Source organism: Eriocheir sinensis, unplaced genomic scaffold (genome assembly GCF_024679095.1).
Source record: "Eriocheir sinensis breed Jianghai 21 unplaced genomic scaffold, ASM2467909v1 Scaffold573, whole genome shotgun sequence".
NCBI classification, from domain to species: Eukaryota; Metazoa; Arthropoda; class Malacostraca; order Decapoda; family Varunidae; genus Eriocheir; species Eriocheir sinensis.
Window position 1 is genome coordinate 60,823 of NW_026111913.1, and position 19,893 is coordinate 80,715.

Below are 19,893 nucleotides of genomic sequence, written 5' to 3' on the forward strand. Positions count from 1 at the left end.
CACCTATCTACCTATCTATCTACCTAACATACCTGCACACCTCCAATTATCGCTTCACCTATCTACCTTCCCATCTACACACCCATACACATACGCCTATTACCATTCTAATCAAGCTATACTAATCGTTAAGCTCTTACTAATGAAAAGGCTATACTTTTTGTTGATGATTGGGTATAGGGCAATAACAACGATAATAATGATAACAGTGAGGATAGTAATAGTATGAACAACACAAAGAAAGCACAAAGAGAGATCAGCGTGTCTCAGCGAGGGGGGAGGCAAGCGCACACACACCACACAAGCCTGGGCGTCGGGGTGACCGTCTCGTCTCCGTGATATGTATGCCCGAATCTCTCCCCCTCAGCTATGCCACTTTGCCGTGCTGAAATGGCCACGATCCATGGTATGTTTATTTCGATAGGGAACCACTGCTTACTGAGGGGGCATACATGTCATCCGGCGGCGCGAGGAGTGCTGGGGAATGCTTGGCAGACGAGACACAAACAGACATCTCCACGACACACGTTTCATTTACCTTTCTGAACGAGCGGACGAGCCAGCAAGCTACGGCATGCAGACCCACGCAGGCCGATAGCATCCCCTGGAGTTACCGCGCCCCCATCTTCCCAGCTGGGGTGAGCCTCTCACCTAGGACTAAGAAAAGAATAAGCTATGTTTTGCCTCTTTATCAGTTCGCGTCAGCCGTCCTGCACGTCACCGCCAAAGGGGCACGACAGGCAGCGCTGGTCACCGGGTATTTGGCGGCCGTGCCCGTCTGCCGCCACGCTCCACCTTTGTCACTACTTAGCTAAACTACATACATTATCACATCACAGTGAACGATGATATTAACATATATCTATGGCATGTACATAAAAGTAACTTCAAGGGTCGAGCTGATGAGGCAGTGCCCAGAACAAGTGCCCGGCCAGGCGGTGTGATCGAGGCGGCAAGATGACCTTCCCGCCGAGAGAGTAGCTACGGAGGAGTGATTTGATCAACTGGTAAATTGCATCGCCAATAAGTGGGACTCAAGGACTCCCTTCCCTTAACCAGACACTGCATGGCGAACATGACACAAGCCCGGAATGTCGTTGACTGTGAGATGCTGTTCCTGTTTGGGAGGTCATGCTGCATGGCCTCAGAGACTAGGAAGTGGTGCCCTTAGAGGAGGTCCTAAGAATAAAGGACAGCGAGTAAAGATACACCCCCACCGCTCCTCCCTCCCCACCTTGACCCTTGGCCGCCGCACACCTGCAGACTGTGCTTGTTTGCTGTACTGACCTGACTGGGGTAGCAAAGGGCGCTCCACTCACCCCGTCTGGGGGGTCAAAGGAGTCCTGCCTCCGGGCGTCGGTCCCGCCTCACCACAACACTACACTCGTCGGGAAGTTCGTATTAAGTTCGAAATCGAGTTCGTTGGAATCGTAGGGATGAGCGGTGCGACACTTACACAACCACACTGGCGCACACACTGCCGCCTCATCAGCCTCCCTGCCCCCCGGCGGCCCGCGCCACGCGCCGGCCACGCCCTCTGCCAACAGCTGAGTCCCCGCAACGCGTGCCCGCTGTCACGAGTTAAAACTTTCTGAAACAGGAAAACTATTGCACGTTTTTATGTCAGTCAACAGTAACCTTCAATGAGTGTCGTTATTACTATGCACCATCACGTCATTGTTGCCAAGCAATAAGTAAGTAGCTAAGTGCGGCAGAAGGACAACAAAACCCCTCCCCGTCGACACAGGGAAGGTGCTTGGCTCCCTCCCCGCCAGGCTGCATCACGATTGGCTACATGGTTCAGTGGGGGGCTGGGCTTGGTAGGGGATTGTATGGGGGGGGGGGGGGCAGCTGGGGTAGCGAGAGATGAACTGAGAGAGGAAAAGGAGAGGAAGAGTCAGGGTTGAAGGGAAGGAGAGGGAAGCAAGACAATGACTCGCTCGTCACTCGTGGATGATGAAAAGAGTGACAAGCAATTAGTCTGATTGTTAAAGTTTATCCTGAACCGTTGCAGAGGTATTTCTACAAGTTGCTGGGTTACTAACAAAAGCATAAGATTTGATAATGTAAGCTCACAATATACTCAAGCTAGTTAAATATATAAAAAAAAAAAACTTACCACAGATTAAAGCAAGGGGAATAGATCTCACTTGATAAACCATTCACCACGCCACGAAACAATGTCCAGTGTTAAATCTTACCTACACATACACACACACACACACACACACACACACACACACACACACACACGAGGAAATAAATCAAACCCAAATTATCGTAAACATGTGCATTTCAATTTTGTGTTGCTCATCGTGGGCGTTGTGTTGCACTAATGTTTTGAGGTGTGGTGAGACGTGTTGTGTCGTATTGCGGTGAGGTGCTGTTATTTTGTGTTGTGGGGATGTATGTTGAGTTGCGGGTGCTGTGTTGCGCTGCTGTGTCCTGGTGCGGCGCTGCGGTGCTGCTCGTGTTGCATAGCGTGTATACAGCAGCGTCGCGGGAGAGGGTGGCCGCCGAGACGTGTTGTTTTTCCTTTCACACTGAGATGGTAACCCGTGGGACTCGGTACAGTTCGTGCTGCGTGGGATGCTGTTACGTGCTCAATATGATCTGGAGCGCATTTCGGCATATGTGGAATATTGAGCGTGCCTCCCACATTTGTAGCCTTCCCCTCCTTACGTCGTCTCAGCGTGAGCGACCCCAAATGAAGGAAGACTATCTCGTCCAAGGGCCCTGGGGACGGTTAAATGCGGGTTCTAGAAAGGTGGATCTGAATATTTTCCAGAGGATGGGTCGGGGCTTGACAGGCATTCGATGACACTGGCAGGTGCAGCATCCGTTCCTTGTGTCAATGATATGGCAGCGGCTGAGGCAGGGCTCCACGCCCGGGCACATCTGGGCGTTGTCGCCGCAATGACACTCGCGACACCCTTGGGGAGTGATGCCCACGCGGCAGTCTGCGGGGCACGTGAAGGGTTGTTTGGGGCACTGAGACGCTGGGTATTCCCGGTCAGATGAGGGATGACCGCTTCCCACTGGGGTCAGAGGATCATTGACGACGATAGAGGTAGTGGGCCTCTTGTCTGGAAAAAGAATGAATGTGGGTGGGTCGGACTTTCCCACGTTTGGCGGACTAGGCGGTGTTGTGCAGTTGCAAGTGAAACATTCACTTTCCTCATCATGGTCGATGCAACCTCGGAGGCACTCTGGAATGGCGGGGCAGATACCGGGAGGGTCACATCGACAGCTGGGGCAGCCGCCCTCCTGCTCCACTATCCTGCAGTCCTCGGGGCACTGGATGAACGGACAGACGGGCTTGGGCACATCGCAGACACATTCGGGGCAGCCGCTGCCCCCGACGAGCTGTTGGCACGCCTCGGGACAGGCACCCACGGGGGGGGCACAGCGCGGCGTCACGGTGACGGCAGGAACATTCCAGGCAGCCGCGGAAGGCCCGCTCCTCGCACCCTCAGAGCACTCAGAGGGCGGGGCCCTCTGTCAGGGCCACGCCGTCGCAAATGCAGACAGGACAGGAGCCATCAGCGCGGGGCACCCGGTGGCAGCCCCGGGGACACAGGCGGCACTCTTCAGCCGAGGTCGGGGGAGCCGCTGCAGGGGGGGAGTCAGGGAGGAAACCTGACTGTTAGCATTCATCGTGGTGGTACATAGTAATAGTAATGTCTGAGATGAATAATTCATATCATCGACAACAAAATCATTGCTACCTGGCTCCTACTTTACTTCAACTTCCCTTGCAACAAATCCAACATGAGGAGCAACAAACAAACATAAACACCGCCCAGTACCCACCTTGTTGCCCCGTCGCCACCGCCGCCGCCGCCACACACAGGAACGCCACCAGCACCACCTGCGTCATGACCAGTGTCCGCCGCCACACTGAGGCGCCGCGCGGCCGCGGCCCGCGGGTCCGAGACACCCTTGATGTAGTCGAGCCAGCATGGGATGGGCGTAGGACTCTCTCCGGGAATTCCTCCAAACTTCCCCCACAACTTGACCCCCCTACTTGACGTGCTCTTACGACCTTGACCATTATGTGTGTGTGTGTGTGTGTGTGTGTGTGTGTGTGTGTGTGTGTGTTCAACAAAGTAATTTGCATATATGTAAGCGACGTATTTTTAGCATAACAAGACAATGTAGGGAGGGGGGCGGAAATCATTATGCACACTACTACGAGGAACAAATTATGGAAGGAGTGGCAAAGGTGGACTAGGAAAGAAAGACGAAGAAGACAATGGCGAGGGGGAGGCGGGAGGAATACTAAGACGCAGCGAGGCACTGGACGTCACGTGTCAGGTACAGGTGTGCAGAAAAATATCGTTACGATGTTCTGTGAAACTTTAAGTATTGTCATTATATATTAACCCTGTGGTAGAAGGCACTGCTCCAGACATCTATCGCTGTTATTACCTTCTGCTAGCCCTTCAGAGGCAGGAGGCATCGTGGTGTTCCTTTCCGTGCACATCAGACCCCCGGGCAACGATAACTTTCTGTTCACGTGTTATCGAGTGCCAGTAGGGGAGAAAAAGTACTGAGGCACACAGTCCAGCGGAAATATATGCATGTTATTTAAGTGTTGACTTAGCTCTTGACTATTTTCAGCATGTTGCAGGAGGTGGTTGAGAATACCTAGCAGCCGGAACTCAGGACCCATCCCTCACCATCCTTGTGCCCTTCCCTTGTTCTCCCCAGGAAGGGCCTTTATAGCTGCCAACCCACACGAAAGGGAGATCTGAGCACTGACAGGATTCTCAGCGAGGTCCGGGTTCCCGTCCGCCATTACGTGGAAAGTCAACATAAGCCCGAGTGATGTTATGTAATCCGAACCCTTGAGTTTTTAACAGGCGGCTGGAGGTGAGGAAGGAAGCTCTCGTTTTGGCCAGTCAAGCAAGCTGCCCATTTGCGGGAGGCACATCGCGCTACGGCAGCATCTTCAAGTCCTCACTGACCATACAGAGACAGTGACTGGGCTTGTGTTAGTGTGACTTTGATTAGTGTGAGTGAGAGACGGAGGAGAGATTATTGTGTACAAATCTGAGTGAATCACTAAACGGAGGGTAGTTACTTGCTTACAGGGTTGACTGCAGCTGAATCTTAAAACTGAAAACGAAAAGCTAAGAAGAAATACATATAAATTTCACTATCATACTGTAGACGCCTGCAAAGAAACACCGCAAACATTTGTACCCGAAGTCTCATACATATCGTCACCTCAGCTTGTCCGTTTGAAAATCCTCTCGTAGAAGTTGCTGAGGTTTTCACTGACCGCTTTGTGATGCTAGTGATTATTTTACCCGACCTCTACACCTTGAACGGAAAAGCTGACCATTGAAATTCCCGATTAATCTTCTCTGGGGCCTCGGAAAATAGTCGTATGGGATGCCCGACACGACCTCTACACCTTGAACGGAAAAGCTGACCATTGAAATTCCCGATTAATCTTCTCTGGGGCCTCGGAGAATAGTCGTATGGGATGCCCGACACGACCTCTACACCTTGAACGGAAAAGCTGACCATTGAAATTCCCGATTAATCTTCTCTGGGGCCTCGGAAAATAGTCGTATGGGATGCCCGACACGACCTCTACACCTTGAACGGAAAAGCTGACCATTGAAATTCCCGATTAATCTTCTCTGGGGCCTCGAAGAATAGTCGTATGGGGAGCCCGGTACGTTTAAGAATATGGACCTTATACTCATATGCCTTAGACCTTGATAGACCTTGTGCCCACCAACCACCTGCCACTTCTTTCCTACTTTCAACTTCCCTTCTCCTTCCACGTCATTGCCAGTGTTGCCAATCAGGTGTTTTTCGCGCTGTCTGGAGTCTTGTTTATTATCATTATTAGTCTGAAAGTACTGAAGCGTCGTCTAGCTGCTAACGAGAAATATCAGGGGGATGATCTTGTTGTTGGTATATTGAATCCAAACAGTATTACGTATCAAGGTTGACGCCATGGGGGTAGGAAGGTATTGGCTATATAAAAAAAAAACTCCGAAACAAATGATGAAGGAACTATTTGGTCATGTTGATTACCTGCATTTTACGGGTTGATTTCATGATCCCAAACTTAAAAATTGGCAGACTGAAAAGAAAAAGCCCAAAGCGAAGGAGCTACTCATAGTTAAAGAACATAAGAACATAAGAACAAACTAGAGCATTGGCATCAACAGACGTATTAAAAAGAGCTACAACACCATGATGGAAAACTGGTGGTAAAAAAACATATGCAGGAGGTAATTACACGTCCGGTCCTGAACTTGAAAATTGGCAGATCGGAAAGAAGACCGGCCAGGGCGAAGGTATTCCATGATGCAAACCTTATCAGGGCCTCAATTATAAGTCTTCCAAGATATAATAAATCTCACGCCAGAACAACAACAAAAACTCTGAACCATTTTCTGCTACGAGACACTCTGTTCTGTCTGTCTTTTCATTCTGAGAAAAACTAACTTCTGAATAACTGAAAAACTATGAAAACTGAGGGTACTTAATTTAGATCTGCTTAACTGTAAGAGGTTAGTTATAATATAGCCTACCTGTTTGATTCATCGTAGCGTCAACTTTCGTATTGCTTTAGATATACAGTTAGTCATAAAAGATATAGTGGAGTTTGTATGATGTAGATTGTAGAATGTTGAAAAAAAGTAGCGGTTATGGGGTCCAGTCTAGCGGGGTTTTGAGGCGAGTCTTGCAGGATCGAAAGATAACATTTGGCACCACTGGTTCTCTCCTCTGAGCCGAGACATCGACCTTGGAGTGGCAAAAGGTTTAAAATGATGGCCCCTCCTTATCCCCTATGCACGCCCCGTCCTTCCCCTGCAGAGCCAAACCCGTATATCGTATCGGCACCTCAGTTCGTCTGTTCAAAAAGGTTCTCGTAGAAGTTACTAATATTTTCATGGACTGTTTTGTGATCCTAGTGAACGCTTTATCCCTTTCATTGCGCATGGCGAGGGAGGCGACTATCCCCCCAGGCGCACTATGGCAGCCGAAGGGGGGAAGGGGGGTCTCTTTTAAGCGACTTCTGCACCTTGAACGGTAAAAATCACTCATGGAAATCCGGTTAATCTTCTCTGTAGCCTTGGGAAATAGTCATAATGGGAGCCAGATACGTTTAAGGATACGGAAATAAAAAATAAGCTACGCGGAGAGAGGAACACGAAATATGATATTACATAATGGGATAACTTGTTTTTTTCATCTATCTACTGTCTACTCTCTCTGCATCTATTTGCTCCGCCATTGTATAGTGGTTAACACACCCAGCTTCGAATTCATGGCACGGATTCAGCTTCAAGGGCTAATGAGACGGAGATGAGCACCGAGGCAACACGCAACTTTACTTTTACCTGCGAGAATTATTATTTTTTACATCTATCTCTTTGCGCCTCAATGTTTTACTGGTTAACACACCTCAGTACGAATTCATGGCACGGGTTCAGCTTCCAGGGCTAATGAGACGGAGATGAGCACCGAGGCAACACGCACCTTTACTTTTACCTGCGAGAATTATTATTTTTTACATCTATCTATTTGCGCCTCGATGTTTAAGTGGCTAACACACCTAAGTACGAATTCGTGGCACGGGTAAGGGTTCAAGGGTTAACGAGACGGAGTTGAGCACCGAGGCAACGCGCATATGCCCTCAGTTTTACCATTACCTGCGTCGCACTCGTGTCCGCAAAGATTCCGAGATGTGGTTGCGTAGTGGTGGTGGTAACTTTAGTATCTGAGGGTTGCCTTATACCTCCACCACGATCATTTCAGCTCCCCTTTACAGCATTATGCTATTACAGTACCTACTACAATCAATACCAGTTAAGACGCATGCAAAACACCAATAGTTATTACTACAACAACATCTACTGCCATTACTATATTCTATGCAAACGGGAAGTTACCGGCCTCTACCACCTTGGCCTACATGTGAAGGTCTCCTCTGCTGGGCTGGATTCCGCTCTTGCTCGTGCAGAGAACACTTATATATACTTTATCTATTTCCTCTGTCTGCTTGTCTATCTCATCTATCTATCTATCTTTCTCTTATTTATCTATCTATTTGTTTATCTATTTATCTATCTATTTATGTCCTTTTGTCATATTAGAAGCAGCAAGTTTTGTGTAAGGAATGGAATGATGGCTTGCTTGTTATAAGTACTGAAGTGGATCAACAGATTTATGTGTGTGTGTGTGTGTGTGTGTGTGTGTGTGTGTGTCTGGAATGTCAATCCCTCATGGTCCCTGGCTCCTTCTTTTTGCCTGTTTGAAAAATTATCTCCATATGTTGTAGGTGACCATATTGATGATGGGTGGTGATGAAATTTTAAAACATTAATTTATATATAAAAGTTTATATATTCTTTGAGACTCTTCTATGCTAAAGAGAACCTGAAGAGTAATTTACATTTTCATGTATAAGAGACACCTCAGCACAGTGCCAATGTGTCTAATGTGAGTACTGACGAAGTAACCTTCACTCACATGTACACAAACAATAAACAGCTAAAACAGTCCCAGTGCATTGAGTATTGACACATCAGAGTGGACCCTTGTTGAAAACTTTACATAGAGTTCTTTTATAAAGCAACAGGATGCTGAAAATGACAGTGCTTTTGGTTTCAAAATGCAGCTGAAAATAGCAGCAATGATGGCAATGAATGTCAAGAGGTTTGAAAAGGAGAAATTCTATATTCCATTTGGTACCCAGCCATATGCATCATAAATGTATATAACAGCATGCACTGTGCACAGGAAACAATAGTAAACTATCATAGTAAACTATTACTTAAAAGAAAAACTGCACCAGTGAGTCTCCATTAATTAAACGAAAGGTTTTACAATCTTTCAAACTCCTCTCACGCCCTCCCTGCTGACTCCTCTGGCCCTCACCCCGTGTCCTTGGTGTGACAGCCAATCAAGGGATGTTCTGACACTCCTCATAAACCACCAGACTGACTGAGGCCTGTCTCCACTGATGAATGACATTAGGAGTGTGTTCAGCAAAACCCTACAAGCTAATACTGAGTACAAAACTCTTCTTGAGTGTAAGTACTAAGAAAAAGGTACAAGTTGAGTCATACCTCATTAAAGCATTAAGAGTTCATACATGAGTATTATCAAAGTAGCACAGAAGGGTTACTTACATGAGTAAGGATCATATGCAAGAAAAAAAAAAAAGTGGTGCGCAAACTCTTGCTCCGTGATTCGAGTAAATGATATCTGCCGCTCTGCTCTACAGCATTCCTTTGTGAATCATAACGCTGCCCATGATGACAGCTCAGTAACATTATAACAATTATATACATGTACATAGTCCAGAATGTTGTTAAAAGGATCAAAAGTTATAATTAGTCATGGGTAGGCGGTGGCCGAACTGGTAGCGTACTGGGCTCACATTCACCGCGTGATGGACGGCGCGGGTTCGAATCCCCACGCTACCACTCGGATTTTTCAGTCACCGCCGAGTGGCTTAAAACTACCCACATGCTGTCCTGAAGACCACCCATCAACCCGGACTCTAGCGGAAGCCGTCCAAGCGAATCAAGAACGAGTTCCGGGGGGCAGCATGAGCCAATGCAAGATGGCGCCACTATAAACACTCGCCTGCGCCAGAACGGGCTGGGCCGACCATCAGGCCCCACCTGGAAGAAGCCTTGGGCCGACCATCAGCCCCCACCAGGAAGATGCCTACCGGCGCAACAGGCAGCGACGTAAATATAGAAAGATGTAATACAATTGTGATGCAACTTCCGACCACGAAGCAACAGTAACAGTAACTTGAGCAAATGAGAGGACAGAAAACAGACAACTACGAGCTGAGTACACCTTATCCTGCGTTCTGCCGGCTCCCTCTCAGCCCGGGAGCTACATCTGGCGGTTCCACCTCTTGATGAAGCGGTGGACGGCTTGGCTCACCTCCACGGGGGCGTCCAGCATCAGGTCATGGCCTCCGCCGGGGACCATCTCCAGGAAGGCCCGGGGAATGGTCTGATGGAGGAGGGAATGACAGGAATCCTCACTTCATTGAATAATCAAAGGACTACTCTAATGCATGAAAAGAGTGAAGTGTGAAGCAGGTGGATTATTGCATTGGTCTATTGTTTATCAGATCATTAGTCACCTTTACGCAACAAGCTCAGTAACATTTGCCTTTCTAGCTCAGGCATTGTAGCAGCTGCAGGAACTCACCCTCTCCATCTCACACATCTCCACCAGGGTCACGCGGTCATCCTTCATGCCGTGGAGCAGCAGCGTGGGCACAGTGATCCGCCGGTGGAAGGCAACATCACCCTCGGGCCAGTTTTGTCCTCGAGCCACGTTCTCCAGCACGTAGCGAGGCGTTGGGGTGATGGAGGAGCCAGAGAGTGCATTCACGGCAAAGTGCTTCCCGCGTGGGGTGTGCAGGATCTCACGGCTGTTGTGTGGAAGGGTGCGAGGTGTGACTTACGATTATATGATTCAGGCAAAGTAAAGAAAGCAGCTGAAGGGTAAAAACACATGAAAACAATAAAGCCTGCTGTACACTGCTCCTAAAAGAGAGTATAGTGGCCAAAAGAGAGGTCAGTTTCGGGTGGAGAGGTGTCTTGATACTCGCTCTGTTGAAGCAGGTCAAGTCATAGGCAGGAGGAAATACAGGCGAAGGAGGGCTGTTCCAGAATTAAGATTAGATTATTCCTTTAAACATTGAATCCATAAGACTTCAAAACTACTTTCTCAACTGCAGCAACCACACACCAAGAAAGGACTCAGGAAGAAGGTGAGGTGGGAATGAAGGTATGACTATATGATTCTGGGAGAGTAAAGACTGGATCGCTGCTTTGAAAACTGAATCTATAAGAACTTCAAATCTACTCTCTTACCTGCAGCAGCCACATGCCACGAAAAGACTGAGAAAGGAGGCGAGGCAGGAATGGAGGTACGATTATATGATTCTGGCAGAGACTGGAGTGCTTTAGAAATTGCATCTGTAACCATTTTAAATCTACTCTCTCACCTGCAGCAGCCACATGCCAAGAAGGGACTGAGGAAGGTGGCGAGGTGTGAGTGGAGGAAGGACTTGTTGGGCGGGTTGGGGATGAGTGGGCTGGGTCCTCCACAGCTGGCCAGGATCACCAGACGCACAGATGACACTCGGCCCCTCGCCAGCGCTGCGGCCAAGGAACACCTGCGCCGGGATGAGATTGTTGTTATTATTATTACTATTATTATCACTGAGATCCATGGAAGGGTATTGAGGGAAAGTATGAAGATGATATAGACCAAAATAGAGTCTCCATGATGAGCAGAAAATAAAAGAGTGACAGGAAAGTAGGAAGAATAAAAAGAAGAAGAATGAAAAACAGAGTAAAAAGAAGAATAAAAAGGAAGACAAAAAAGAAGAAGAAAAGAAAAAAAGTTAAAATAAAAAGAAAGATAAAATGAAGAATAAACATAAACAAAAATAAAAATAAAAGAAGAATAAAAAGAAAGAAAAAAACAATAAAAAATAATATACATGAAAGGAACTATATTGCTTTCTTATGTGATGATATGTACATTTAAGCGACAAAGAGCATTTTAATTAACAGAGGACAGGACATTGATATTCCACACATTCCCAAGAGAACCATCATAACAACCTCTCACTGATGGTACCATACATCATCATCATCATCATCATTTCGTTTACCATCCGTTTTCACTCTTCCTGAGCGGTTGGACACTTTATAGCTCTCCTCCATTCTACTCTGTCTTCTGCCCGTTGCTCATCCAATCCCATCAGTGCCATGTCTTCCTGTATACACCTTCTCCACATTTTCCTAGGTCTACCAACTGGTCTCCTTCCTTCTACCTCTAATCTCTCCACAACTCCTAGCACTGTGTCCTCCCCTGCTCTCTTTACATGTCCAAACCATCAGAGTCTTTCCCCTCTGATGGTACGTACCACACAGCTCATCCTTACCCATAGCCGTGCCCAATCACGACACACTTGCGGCCCTGCGGAACGAACAGGTCAAAGACGAGGGTGATCTGGTCCAGCATCTGTGAGAAGGTGTAGTGCTCGGCGTCCTTTGGGGCAGAGCTCAACCCGTGGCCCATCAGGTCTGGCGCTACAACCTGGATGGGCAGAGAAATACATGTCTTACTAATGCAGAATGGGGACAGTGATACATTTCTTCTTAATAGTAGAGAAAGTGTAGTGGAAAATAGGGCCCCAGATATTTCTTTTTAATAGTAGAGGAAGCAAAGTAGAAAATAGGAACCCAGACATTTCTATTTTACTGGAGAGGAAGTAAAGTAGAAAATAGAAACCCAGACATTTCTATTTTATTGGAGAGGAAGCAAAGTAGAAAATAGGAACCCAGACATTTCTATTTTACTGGAGAGGAAGTATAGTAGAAAATAGGAACACACACACACACATTTCTTTTTAATAGTAGAGGAAGCAAAGTGCAAGATGGGAACACAGGAACACTTCTTTTTAATGGTAGAGGAAGTGTAGTGCAAGATGGGAACATAGGAACATTTCTTTTTAATGGTAGAGGAAGTATAGTGCAAAATAGGAACACTGGCACATTTCTAAGGAGGAGTAGTGCAAAATAGGAACATGGAACATTTTTTTTTAATGGTAGAGGATGCGAAGGGGAGAATTGGAACACACATTTCTTTTTTTACAGTTAGGGAAGCAACTTGAGGGCAAAAAATAAATAAATAAGTTAAAGAAAGCCTGGTAACCACTGCTCCTATAGAGAAAGTAGAAGGGAACATGGCCAAAAGTTGGAAGACACGAGGTTGGCAGAAGTAATATTCCTCTACTCTGAAACACACATATGAGCATCTAGAAGGTTGATTCATTTTTTTGTGCATTTTTTTCATTATACAACTTGATTTGGGGCCAGGTTTACAGACCAACACAGCAAATTCATAAGCTACCAACCCCAAAATACAAAAAATCATAAAAAAAATCTAAATAAAATCTTTGTCTATAATGTTTGGTGTTGATTTAGAAGGTAAGAAATTTGAGGAAAACAAACAGGAAATCTTTTAGTATCAGGTGTTCAGTGTAAAAAATGGAACACTATGGAAAGTATAGTTTGGTTTGACGCTGTGTTGGACTGTCTGGAACAAGTAAGGGAGGCCCAGTGTTGGCAGCGTGACTCACCTCGTAGCCGCGTGTGACGAAGTACCACAGTTGCCGCCGCCAGTGGTCGCTGCTGCTCCCCATGCCGTGAAGGAAGAGCAACAGGGGCTTTTGCTGAAACATGATCATATATAGTTATCTTAAACAAATTTATATCTAAGTGACTACATTGGAAAGGTGAGAGATTAAGTGTTTCAAGATGCTGGTCTGAACATATATTTTTCTCTCCTCTCTATATATCATTATTTTGAACAACTTTATATCTAATTGCCTACATTGTAAAGGTGAGAGGTCAAGTGTTTCAAGTACCTGGTAAGAACTAAGAATTTCCTCTTTTCCTCTGTAATATATCAAACAAATTACCTTCACTAACTACATTATAAAGGTGAGAGGTCAAGTGTTTCAAGTACCTGGTAAGAGCCAATAATTTCCTCTCCTCCTCTGTAATATATAAAACAAATTACCTTCACTTTGCACTCCGCCGTGTTCTGACAAAACTCGTCATTGCTGGTGTTTGGTTTCTGCCACCAGAACACCATCTGGCGCGCCACGTGCATGTGGTCATAGGGCATAGACTCTTCCTCCTCATCCGCCTCCTCTATTATGCGGTGGGCGGCGGTGGGCAGCCCGTCCGCTGAGTTGATGTGTGGGGAGGCGGAGGGGCTGGCGGTGGAGGCTGTGGTGACACTGCTGCAGGAGGCGTTGTCACTGTTCTCACACCCATTACTGGCACCCTTACCACCTGCAATACCAGTAACATGAGGTAGAATGAATGAATGTACTTAACCCCTTGACTGCAGATTTCCTACAAGAAGACGTCACCACATTTTTTTTCTTTCTCTGCACTCTTTTTGTTTCCATTGAGCTGTCTCCTTTGTTGTGTAAAAAAAAAAAAAAAAAAAAAAAAAAGAGGAGCAAAAAGTGGCTGCTACAATTCAGTGAAGAAAAATATTAAGTCCTGCACCTTGGGAGGGGATATCCAGCATACCAATGCCACATGGGAAACACTCCACTATCCACCACAAAGGCTGAGAAAGACCTGGGAGTATATGTTACAAGGCTAACAGTGAAGGCCAAATCTGTGCCAGTTGCAGTGGATGGGTTAACAGATAGAAAGGTTACATATTGAGATAATTCCCCTCCTCCTCCTCCATCTTGGGACAATGTCAAATCTGTGTTTATACATTTATCACATGTCATTTTTATCCATTTGTTGCTTTTATATTAATTTTGGGGCCATATTACCCTTTTTTTTTTTTTTACAGCAGAGGAGTCAGTTCAAGGGCATAAGAAAAAAGGAAACAAATGTGAAAAAAAGCCTGCTACTCACTGCTCCTAAAAAGAGTTAGAGGAGTGGCCGAAAGATAGGTCAATTTCGGGAGGAGAGGTGTCTAAATATCAAAATCTGTTCTTCAATACTCAGACTAAAACCTTTCTTATATATAACATGCTACTACTTAAAAGGCAAAAAAAGAATCAGTATAAATTTTTTTCATTTCCTCAGTACCCACCTTGGTCCTGATTCTGCACAGGGGGCACCTCCAGGGACAAGGCGACATCCTGGCCCTGTGGGGAGTGGCCGATGGAAATGGCGTGGACCGAGCCAATGTTCATCTGTATGTTGCTCTTCCCTATGTCAATGTCGCTGTCCCCTGAGCCTCGCCTCCTCCACAATGATGGGCTGTGTTCTGACTTGCCTTTTGTACTGTAGAACTCATTTAAATCAGCAAAGTCTGAACTCTCCTCATGCCCGTCAAATCCGAGGTTGATGATCCCTTCCCTCTGGTCAAAGCCGCATGCTCCGTAGCTATCTGGTGATGATGAGACCGAGAATGTGGGTTTTGACTCCAGTATTTGGCTCAAGGGGGAGGATGTTGCCCCGTATCTCGGAACCACGTCAGGGAGGAGCTGAGGTGACCCTGGGAGCCCCTCAGGCATGGGAGTATCTTCAGGAGTGGAGGGAAGGGCACACGCTCCCTCGGTGATAAGCTTGGTTGTGTCTGAGTATTGGCCAAAGTTTGCTTCCCTCTCATGGTTCACCACAACACCACCCTTGTAGGTCATGGACATCTTTGCTAGCTTCAGCGTGGGCAAGGAATGGCTCTCGTGTAAGGCGTTCTTGGGTGTCTCCTGCTGGCTGTCGCTGGTGGACTGTTCAGCGAGGGATGTGTCGAAGTTTCCCATCTGCGCATCTGCACTTGACTTTGTGTAGCGCAGTTCGTTCCTCAGACTGCTCTGCTGGGAGTCACTCTTGGAGCCACCAAAGTCACTCTTTCCGGAGTCAAATTTCAAAAAGTCTGTCCTTAAGGAGTTTGAGGCTTGCCTGTGTATTGCCATCAGGGAACTGCTGAGGGAGAATTTAGAGCTGCCAGACCTGGACTGTGGCTTTGGGCTCCCGGCATTAGACTTGGGGCTGTGGTTACGACTTGAGAGTTTTGGACTGCAGGGACAAGACCTTGACTGCCTCGGGCTGTAGACCGGGGGAGCTAAGCGCTGGGAGGCATCAGGGGAGCTGCTTCCATCGTCAACACTCATGCTGACCCCATCTATGACGTCCTGGGTGACGGCCTCCTCGGCGAAGAGTGTGAAGCTGGTCCGCAACTCATGGTCCAGCACTCGGTGGGCCCGGGCCAGCTGCTCGTCACTGGCACTATACCTGGGAGGGAGGATAACAATTGTGACTTTATTTTAACATTCCAAGAGGTAAGTAAAATTTCTGAGCTAGTTTATGCCTCTGAAACATGGCCTTGGAACTTTAAAACCAGCAAATGAGTTAGTTGGGAAGAGAAAGAGTTTGAACAGGATTTGCTGGTATTAGAAATGAAAAGAATTGTTAGGAAGAAAGATGTGTGGTAAATTGTTGACTTCATATTCCCCGGAGATGCACTACAAAAGGGTTCAATGTGGTGCTGATGATCTGTGACAAGAACAAATGATCAAACACAAACACTGGGCAGCTCAATACATGCAGAGCCACTCAGTTAATCCGCCCTACCTGGAGAGTAGTTCCTCACTGATGGTTGGCTTGGTGCCCTCCTCATCCGAGCTCCCTCCAGCGGGGTCCTCAAGCTTTGGGCTCATTGTCTCCAGCTTGACGGATGGGACGTGGGCCAGGACGTTCTCCCGCTCAAAGCACTGAGGGTCCTGGCCGTCATCGTGGAGGCCGTCAGCGCCCACAACCTGGAACACCAGAGATATATGTACTTCTAAAAATCTTTATGAAATATACTCCAATACAAATAATAATAAAAGGTACATACAATATCTCTTGCATTTTTATCGCAATGTTTTCTCATCATCATCCATATTAGTAACACTGTAAATTTAATGTTGTAGTGAGTTTTTGACTTTTCACTATGCTTTCCTATAGAAATCATTCATAAAAGTAATCATTCAGTATATAGCATTAAGAATATGATCCTACCTTCCTATTACAGACTGAACATCGGAACTTTCTCTTTGATTTCCTTAAGCTCCTTCTGGACCTCCTGAAGTTGACGGTGTTCTGGTTGGAGTCGGCGGTGACGAAGGGCCCCTCCCAGTGGTTGAACCAGTAGTCCTCCAGCGAGGCCAGGGAGATCTGGGGGCGGGGGACGGCAGGGTGATGCATGGCATGAGGGGTACACGGGCAGGCACTATGACCTGATGATGAGCTGACTGATACAATAAACAAAGTAACAATTTGCTTGCACAGGCCTACAACAGGTGCAGTCCAGCGATGATGAGGAACGTTTGTATACAAGAAGGATTTAATGTATAAAACAATGATGCTCATCCCACTATTGGAAAGGAATTAAGAGGATTAAGTCTATATAAGAAAGACTTTTGTGGTAAGAGAGGTTTAAAAAAATAGCAATAACACACATGCACACACACACAAACAAACACACAATTCAGGTCTTTTGCTCTGCCATTGACGCTACATAAATGATACCCCACAAGCTAGAAAAAATATTTCTTAGTCAGAAAAAAGTTCAGAATCACCTCATCATCGGCTGGCAGCTTGAAGGCATCCTCCTGGTCACTCTGCCTTGCCTCCGTGGCCCGGGTGGCCAGCAGCTCAGCAAGGGCCGGGTTGGCCGGGTGAAGGTGGATCACCCGCAGCCTCAGCCCCGGCCCGCCCACCTCCACCCACACCCGCCCATCTGAGTCATGGCTGAGGTCACCGGTAGCCACGCCAACTGAATTGTGCCGCCTGGAAGAAATGATGCACATGTGTGAAGCAGCGCAGAGGTAACAGTATTGGCTAAAAGAAACAGGTGACCATCTGATGCACCTCACAGGACTGAAGCCACAACACTCACTTTGGGAGCCGTGCCGTCACCAGGTCGGACAGGAAGTGCCAGTTCTCCACCACCTCGTCCCAGATGCTGAGGAGGCGCAGGTGGAGGCTGTCCATGGTGCTCCCTCAGGGCTGCCGCGCCTCACAGCCACATCTGAGTAACAATATTGTTGACCTCATCCAGCTCCTGAACAATTCATTTCCTGTCAGATCATCACAGAAACCCAAATGGCTCATATGTGCATGTATGCAGCAGGTTCCTTAGCTCACCGAGATCCTAATTCAATTTAATTCTGTTTTGATTGAACATTTGCAAGGAATATTCCTTAAAATGTTTTGTCTTTATTAAGTTTTTCCTTGAAAGATGAATTCCTCCCTTCCCAATACTCTTATGCATCTGTCCTCTGTACTTACTATTCCAGCCAACTACCTCTATCATATTAATAACTATATAATTCATTCCATTCATTCCTCATAATGAGGAATGCCATGAAGTAGTACAGCTATTTCAAACCTTTCTGAGAAACCACCCTTTTCCTGCAGCCATTCCACCTCCTCTTAACACCTTGCAGGGAAGCAGCCTCTCCTTGTATCTTCTTATCACTCAGAAGGCCAACCATTTATAATTATTTCATTCATTTTGTAACATGTTTGGCACTTATTCCTTACATTGTACTACACAACCAGGAACTAATAAAAAAATTCACATAATGCATCAATATTCTAACTGCTTCTGGTTAGTATTTTCACCTCCATGATAAGAAATGAGGAAGAGGAGAGCAAGGAGCACAGAGGTAACCAGCGTGCCCAGCTACCCTCGGCGGCCCAGCCTCTGCCCCTGCCCCAGGGGGCAGATCCCCCACCCTGTAGAACACCTCACAAACACCGCGATCAGTAACACTTGCGTACCAGCGAGGTCTTGTGTGGGTGCCTCTAGTCCTCAGGGAAGGCGACACACTGGATACACGCAAACATGTTCCCCTCATTAATAAAACATCCCAGGTATACTGAGATGAGTGAAAGTGGCGTAGCATTCCATCACACCTGCCCGCCTGCCTGCGCCCCTGGTATACACCTGTGCGTGGGGGCGCCGCAGCACCTGTGTGGCAGCACGTACACGGGACCACTCCAACGCCTCACAATGAATCAATTCCTCCTGACTGACCTTTACCATCACATCGCCTGACGTATCCGTGACGTTGGTAAATAAACAAGGCAGGAACTTCAGATAGAGTATAGAGCAAGCACCTGAGTGGCTGAGAAGCGGAGAACCCACGAAGAAGGAGCGCGGTGATTGGCTGAGGAGGGGAGCTGGGAGTTGGAGAACGTGCGAACATCTCTGAGTGGCTTCCCGTCAAGGCTACTGAGGCTGCACAGGCCACACCACTTCCTCGTCTTGTTTTTCGTCTCCTGCCTGTGCAAGTGCATACCTAGCGTACAGTTACTCATGTATGGGGCAGGCAGAGACGCGGGCCCTATATCCACTGCTCCAGACCTTTGAGACTGGCGACGTCTGAATATTCATGAGATCGGTACTTGGTGCGGCGTTGAAGTTTGCGTGAGTGCTGACAGCGACGGATTGTAATGAGGAAGAAATTAACGTTATTGTATAGTAAATCGAGTGTGCGAGGTCGTGGGGGGTGAGTTGATTGCGTGGTAGTTTGTCGTTGCCTTAGTCCTTCACGTACGTCCTCTCGTTCTCTGCACACACACACACACACACACACACACACACAGACAAATCATTCCCGTTACTAAATCAAGTTGTTTGACTCAATTTCAAATATATGTATTATGGTAAATTAATCGATATCGGCTGCAATGTCTGTCATTCATTGATTACGGTATATATTTTTTTCATCATTGACCTTTCTGAGAAGCTATATGCATTTTCCTAGTTATTTTTTTGATTCCTCAGATCCTGTTTTTCTTGCATCCCATATTACATCATCGATCTTATTTGTAAAACTATATAATATTCTTGTTTTTGCTTTCTGTCTCAGCTGTTATGATCACTCTCTGTTCGGCAGTCTGCACAGTGTCAATCTTCTTCATTTATATGCAAAGATACCGGGTCCAAGTTCAGCCTTCGCCTTGTATGGCCGCGGACTATAAATACATATTGATGACACTGTTTTCTGCGTTTTGGCCTCTCAGTTTCGCTTTTCTATGTCGCTTCAGTAATACAATCATCCCGTATGCCTGGATATAACACTTTTAGCCATTATTCTAACTTTCAAGACTATTACAATGTTTACTCCAAGACTATTACTAAGACTCTTTCATGGGTATTACTTAAACTACCACGACTATTATTAACTATTACTGTAACCTCCACGAGTATTACTATGACTCTTCCATGACAATTACTACGTCTAATCCATCACAATTACTTCAACTGTTACTTTGTCTCTTCCACGGCTGTTGCAATTACCTCCAAGACAAAGAGTTTCATCCAGATTCAGCG

The 19,893-nt window shown here is 46.7% G+C and overlaps 2 protein-coding genes across 5 annotated transcripts; both read right to left on the reverse strand.

The window, feature by feature from the left end:
• Positions 1-2,277: 2,277 nt before the first annotated feature.
• On the reverse strand, positions 2,278-3,979 carry LOC126993158 (uncharacterized). The gene is made up of 3 exons (XM_050852015.1): positions 3,814-3,979; positions 3,496-3,612; positions 2,278-3,458 (listed from the first exon to the last, which is right to left on the reverse strand). The coding sequence occupies exons 1-3, from the start codon at positions 3,878-3,880 to the stop codon at positions 2,719-2,721; spliced, it is 924 nt and encodes a 307-aa protein (XP_050707972.1). The 5' UTR covers positions 3,881-3,979; the 3' UTR covers positions 2,278-2,718.
• A 4,707-nt stretch (positions 3,980-8,686) lies between these two features.
• Positions 8,687-18,674, reverse strand: LOC126993159 (uncharacterized). 4 transcript variants are annotated; one of them, XM_050852018.1, is made up of 12 exons: positions 18,592-18,674; positions 17,449-17,580; positions 17,129-17,339; positions 16,569-16,724; positions 16,140-16,324; positions 14,656-15,800; positions 13,609-13,886; positions 13,166-13,258; positions 11,966-12,120; positions 11,018-11,188; positions 10,213-10,438; positions 8,687-10,011 (listed from the first exon to the last, which is right to left on the reverse strand). In XM_050852018.1, exons 2-12 carry the CDS (start codon positions 17,541-17,543, stop codon positions 9,889-9,891), a joined length of 2,838 nt encoding a protein of 945 aa, XP_050707975.1. In that variant the 5' UTR covers positions 17,544-17,580; positions 18,592-18,674; the 3' UTR covers positions 8,687-9,888. The 4 variants fall into 4 exon arrangements, with proteins under 4 accessions (XP_050707975.1, XP_050707973.1, XP_050707976.1 ...); XM_050852016.1 differs by lacking the exon at positions 18,592-18,674 and adding an exon at positions 18,336-18,585; XM_050852019.1 differs by lacking the exon at positions 18,592-18,674 and adding an exon at positions 18,502-18,524.
• Between the last annotated feature and the right edge of the window lie 1,219 nt (positions 18,675-19,893).